Here is a 6,179-nt window from a genome sequence, read left to right on the forward strand (position 1 = left end):
GATTTGGGATAAGGAAGGGGAAGAAAGAAAGACTCTTAGTCTGGGTTTAATCTTATGTAACTTTATGTTCTATATTTACTTTAATTTCAATATCTGAATAGATTCTCCAAGAACAAGTACCCTAGGGAAATGATTAACTGTTTCTGTTTCTGCTCTAGTGGATCTGTATCCCTTTTGCCCTGGTGAACTCTGCAACGGAAAGTATTTATTACACTGCAACTCATCAATCTTACCAAGACCCTTGGATTGGGAAGATAGAAAAACAGTATCTTGGAAGGTGGCTGGATGACTTCTTCTTCCTGGTATGGAGTATTTCTTGGACAGATGATTGGGAGAAGGGATTTTGTGGGGAATTTCTGTCTGGAAAACTAGTGGGTTCTTCCAGCCAGGAGCCCTACTTTGCACAGTTGGCCGGGGCAGGATGATGTGTAAAACCTTCTCTCAGCCACTCTGCAGCACATTGAATGGACCAGGGAGATCCAGGGCTCAGTTGTGGGAAGGAAAGAAGCAGTAGGGATGGTCTATCCTTGAACAACATGAATGAATGTACCTCTTGAGTAAGACCATCCATGCAATCAGCTCCACTCCTGGCACTAAATGAGACTTTTCCTGCCATTTGAGAGGTTGGTCTTGCAGCCTCAATAGCATGCTTTTAACATAATTATGTAAACTTCTTCTATGTGAAAAAAAAAAAAATACTAAAATGATACAATTGCAGGTCATCAGTACGCATGGGGCCATTGGCTCCACTGCACAACTCAACTTTTGAGCAACCAGTACAGTCAAGACTACGGGTGGTGGTTATGCTCTCAGCAGGCTGGTAATAGGGACACACAGAAGCTTGAGCCTGTTTGGTGATGAGAGAATCTTCAGATTTTATCTGATTAAATTTGTCTGCTAAGAAAGTGAAAATGGTGATTTTATTTTTAATTAAGCCAAGTTTTGATAGATTTTTACAAAAGTTCCATTCCTGAAAAGCTTCTCTTTTCCTTCCTTCCTCCTTTTGGGAGGCAGCCCTGAAGGGCAAAGGAGTTCAGGAAGGCTGGGTGTTTTTCAAGGAGGAGGTCTTAAAAGCCCAGGCGCAGGCCATCCCTGTGCACTGTAAAGCTAGCCATTGGGGGAAAAGACCAGCCTGGCTGAACAAAGAGATAGGGTCACAGCTCAGGGAAAAAAGGAGAGTTTATGGCCTTTGGAAAAAGGGGCAGGCCACTCAGGAAGATTACAAAGGTGTAGTAAAGTTATGTAGGGAAAAGATTAGAAAGGCCAAAGCCCAGCTAAAACTCAACCTGGCCTTGGATGTTAAAAACAATAAAAAGAATTTCTATAAATATATTAGTAGCAAGAAGAGGACTCGGGAGAACCTCCCTCCTCTATTGCATAAGGGAGGTAACGTAGTGACAAAGGATGAGGAGAAGGCTGAGGGTACTGAATGCCTTCTTTGCCTCAGTCTTTAGTAGTAGAGTAGGGGGTTCCCTAAGTACCCAGACCCCTGAGCTAGCAGACAGGGGCGGGGAGCAGAATGAAGCCCCCGTAATCCAAAGGGAGGTGGTGAGGGACCTGCTCCAGCACCTAGATACAAACAAGTCTATGGGACCAGATGGGATCCACCCAAGGGTACTGAGGGAGCTGGCAGAAGTGCTTGCAGAGCCACTTTCCATCATTTACCAACAGTCCTGGCAAACTGGGGTGGTCCCAGCCGACTGGCGTCTAGCAAATGTGATGCCCATCCACAAGAAGGGTCGGAAGGATGATCCAGGGAACTACAGGCCTGTCAGTCTGACCTCGGTGCCTGGGAAGGTCATGGAACAGATCATCCTGCGTGCCATTATGCAGCGCATGAAGGACACCCAGGCGATCAGGCCCAGCCAGCACGGGTTCATGAGGGGCAGGTCCTGCTTGACAAACCTGATCTCCTTCTATGATAAAGTGACCCGCTTGGTGGATGAGGGAAAGGCTGTGGATGTTGTTTACCTGGACTTTAGCAAGGCCTTTGATACAGTCTCCCACAGTATCCTCCTGGAGAAACTGGCTGCCCATGGCTTGGATGGGAGTACTCTTCGCTGGGTTAAAAGCTGGCTGGAGGGCCGGGCCCAGAGAGTGGTGGTGAATGGAGTTAAATCCATTTGGCAGCCAGTCACGAGTGGTGTCCCACAGGGCTTGGTACTGGGGCCGGTCCTCTTTAACATCTTTATCAATGATCTGGATGAGGGGATTGAGTGCACGCTCAGTAAATTCGCAGACAACACCAAGTTGGGTGGGAGTGTCGACCTGCTGGAGGGTAGAAAGGCTTTGCAGAGGGATCTGGACAGGCTGGATTGATGGGCTGAGACCAACGGGATGAGGTTCAATAAGGCCAAGTGCTTGGTCCTGCACTTGGGTCACAACAACCCCCTGCAGCACTACAGGCTTGGGGAAGAGTGGCTGGAGAGCTGCCTGGCAGAAAAGGACCTGGGGGTGTTGGTCGACTGTCAGCTGAATATGAGCCAGCAGTGTGCCCAGGTGGCCAAGAAGGCCAACAGTATCTTGGCCTGTATCAGGAATAGTGTGGTGAGTAGGACTTGAGAGGTGATCATCCCCCTGTACTCAGCACTGATGAGGCCCCACCTCGAGTACTGTGTCCAATTTTGGGCCCCTTACCACAAAAAAGACATCGAGGTGCTGGAGCGGGTCCAGAGAAGGGCAATGAAGCTGGTGAGGGGTCTGGAGAACAAGTCTTATGAGGAGAGGCTGAGGGAGCTGGGGTTGTTCAGCCAGGAGAAAAGGAGGCTGAGGGAGGACCTTATTGCTCTCTACAACTACCTGAAAGGAGGGTGTAGAGAGGTGGGGGTCGGTCTCTTCTCCCAAGTCACAGGCGACAGGACTAGAGGAAACAGCCTCAAGCTGCGCCAGGGGAGGTTCAGGTTGGATATTAGGAAGAACTTTGACACTGAAAGGGTTATCAAGCATTGGAATGGGCTGCCCAGGGAAGTGGTTGAGGCACCATCCCTGGAGGTGTTCAAAAGACAGGTTGACATGGTGCTGGGGGACATGGTTTAGTAATGGTTTGGGGTTTTTTTTGTCAGAGTTAGGTTGATGGTTGGACTAGATGATCTTGAAGGTCCCTTCCAACCTAGATAATTCTATGATTCTATGATTCCTCTGTGCCTCTTTTACTATGCCAAGCAACCTATTTTTAACCTGTTTTATTTAGCTTTCTCAGCCTGACAAACCATTAGACTTTTTTGATCAAAATTTCACATCCATCACAATGAAAACAAAAGAAAAGGACATCCTCAACCATGACAAATATCATCCTCAATAGTTAAAGCTGGGCAAAGTTTATGCATTTGAAGTGAGAGGTTTATGACAATAAAGATCATCATCTGTCTGAATGGATGGATGATTCCCTACAGCAGCCAGCAGCCTGGTGGGTACCACTGGTAACATCTGAATGTTTCAGGTGCTTGGGAGCATTCCATGGCAAACTTACTTCCAAAGAGTGCTCTCCGCTGCCTCTCCAGGACAGGCAAGGCTAATCTCCTACCTCTCTGGACTGGGGTGCTTTATAATGGCCATCCCCTCCGTGCTCATTGGTGCAATTGCAGCATCAACAGGTAAAACTAAATCATTTGTCTCTGAATAATTAACATGTTTTTGTCAAAGGTGATTAAAATGGGACCCAAAGAAGTTCTGATTTAGGCTTCAAATTACCTAGTCCTGTGTACCTAAAAGCCCTCAATGGGAGACCTGGCCACCAAGCCAAAAGCCAAATGTGGAGCACTGAGGTTCAGTGTATGACTACCTAGAGACATTTAAGCAACCTCAAGAATAGTTTAAGTCTATTTCATTATGGTGAAATGGATTTTTACGGTCCTTGTGACAAGGAAAGATGAAGGCAGACTCTGTAAAATGCTGTATACTCCTATTTTCTAAGAAATCTTAAGCCTGCATCTCTTAGTGCCCTCTGCACTAAGACCCAGTAATATTGCTACAGGTTGTTAATAACATTCAGGAGAAAATCTGCTTGAAGGAATCAAGAAGTTCAGTCCTGGAAATGCACAACCCCAGCCCAGGAGATCAATACTGTGTTGGTGTCTAGCAAGGGTTAAAAAGCAGCCAGATCACCAGAACTTCAACTCATGTATTCATCTCTCACTAGGGGCATCAGAGAAAAACACCCTTCTCCTCATGAGACCTTTAAGTGCACCATTCCTGGAAACACACAAAGTACAGCTATTTCTGTAGATGTTATTGGGGAAAAGGAAAATCTTTGATCTAGTGAGAGCTGCAGCATGCTCAGGGGAATCACAAGACATAAAGAGAATCCAGAAAATGTATCCAAGTTCTAAAATACTGAGTGGGTCTCAGTCCCTAGCCCTGCTGTCACTGGTCCCTGTGGAAAGGCAGCTTCAAAGACAGCAGAAATGTCAATGAAGAATTTGTTGTAACTTTTCCTTGTTCCCTTTTAAAGACTGGAACCAGACAAGCTATGGTCTTCCAAATCCACTTGAGAGAGGGGAATCAGCAATGATACTGCCGCTTGTTTTACACTATCTCTGCCCAGCATACATCTCCATTGCTGGTTTGGGAGCCATCGCTGCTGCCGCCATGTCTTCTGCAGACTCAGCCCTTCTCTCTGCCAGTTCCATGTTCGCTCACAATATCTACAGGAAAATCCTGAGGAAAAAGGTACTTGGTTACAGCATTCAGCAGTTTTGGAATCAGCACAGATGGTTTCGTTTCAAGACTGTTTCAAATCCAGTCTGTGTGGTCTGCAATTAGAAGTGTCTGTCCTTCAGCTGCTGAACTGAGTTCTGGAGCCAGAGCTTCAAACATAGCTCAGGGGTGTTCATGTCCTTGGTAGGGATACAAATGCCCACACTGGTGAGCTTTGCTCTTTATAAAATGACTGATATAAAATTTTGTCTAGCATATTAATGGAAACAGCATAAACCCATGACCCTTCAAATTACAGAGGGCAGCTCCATCTCCAAGGCTGCCTGCCTTGGACGGCTGTTGGTGGCAGCAGAGAGAGCTTGGTGGGAACAAGCCCAGGGCAGGGCAGTGCTGACCCTCCAGCCAGTAAACACCGTGTCTGTAGTGTTATAATCTCCTGTTTTGCAGGCTATGGAGACAGAGGTCTTATGGGCCATGAAGATCTCCATGCTGGTGTTTGGGGCCATGGCTGCTGGTCTGGCTTTTCACTCCAGCTCAGTCTACGACCTCTGGTTCCTCAGCGGGGATCTGGTGTACGCTCTGCTCTTCCCCCAGCTCTGCTGTGCCCTCTTTGCTCCCAGCACCAACACCTATGGCTCGGCCGCCGGCTTCTTGGTTGGGCTCATCCTGAGGCTGCTGGCAGGAGAGCCTGCCCTCAGCATCCCTGCCGCCATCTGCTACCCAGCCTGCTCCCTGGTGAACGGGACCTACAGTCAGCTCTTCCCCTTTAAAACGTTCACCATGCTTCTCACCTTGGGGACAATCCTTGCTGTTTCGTACCTGGCTGCAGTTTTGTTTCAGAGAAACATCCTTCCCCGCAGGTGGGATGTTTGCGATATCACAGGGGGAACCGGCACCCTCATTCCCCTGCAGCAGCTGGAGAAGCAGATGGGTTCAGCAATGGTTGCACTAGAAGAGAATCGTGATTAAATGTGGGGCCTCTTTGAAAGGCCATGGTGCATTCAGCAATTAGAGTCTGGCACAAATAGCATTGCTCTTCCCTTTGCTTTCTCCAGTAGTGAATTATTTAAAGTCCTTGCAGACTAATAAAGACTCACTCTGTTCATCCAAGGAGAATGTGTGAGCTCCAGGTCTGCAGTGATTAAAGGCACATGGTGATGGAGCACAATCTTGTGGTGGTGACCATGGGCCACCACAGGCCCCAGCAATGTTTGCTTCAGGGTGCCGCTCGTACCCCACCTGAAGGCAAGGCTGCAAATCATCCTCCAACATTTATGACATTCCCAAGTCACATACTTTTCTCACCACAAAGGAGACAAATTAATGGTTAATAGATTGGGTATTCTTGATTTAAAAAAAAAAGGTGAGCAAACCTGTTCCCATCACAACAGCTAGAGTTTTAGCATAATCTCCCCTGGGGAGTGCATCAGACCTATAAAAACACGTATTACTGAGTGCAGTGCAACCACCAGAGCAGTCCAGCAGTAATATCAGTCCTACACCATTCTTTGTGTGCTTTACAA

The 6,179-nt window shown here is 47.3% G+C and overlaps 1 protein-coding gene across 1 annotated transcript in view; it reads left to right on the forward strand.

The window, feature by feature from the left end:
- LOC141466324 (high affinity choline transporter 1-like) overlaps positions 1-5,625 on the forward strand; it is a 9,743-nt gene extending 4,118 nt beyond the window's left edge. The window contains exons 5-8 of the mRNA XM_074150184.1: positions 159-302; positions 3,440-3,593; positions 4,451-4,668; positions 5,104-5,625. Coding sequence (XP_074006285.1) covers positions 159-302; positions 3,440-3,593; positions 4,451-4,668; positions 5,104-5,625 — 1,038 coding nt within the window. The remainder of the gene's footprint in view (positions 1-158; positions 303-3,439; positions 3,594-4,450; positions 4,669-5,103) is intronic.
- The last annotated feature ends 554 nt before the right edge of the window (positions 5,626-6,179 follow it).

This window comes from Numenius arquata, chromosome 1, assembly GCF_964106895.1.
Source record: "Numenius arquata chromosome 1, bNumArq3.hap1.1, whole genome shotgun sequence".
Classification (NCBI taxonomy): domain Eukaryota; kingdom Metazoa; phylum Chordata; class Aves; order Charadriiformes; family Scolopacidae; genus Numenius; species Numenius arquata.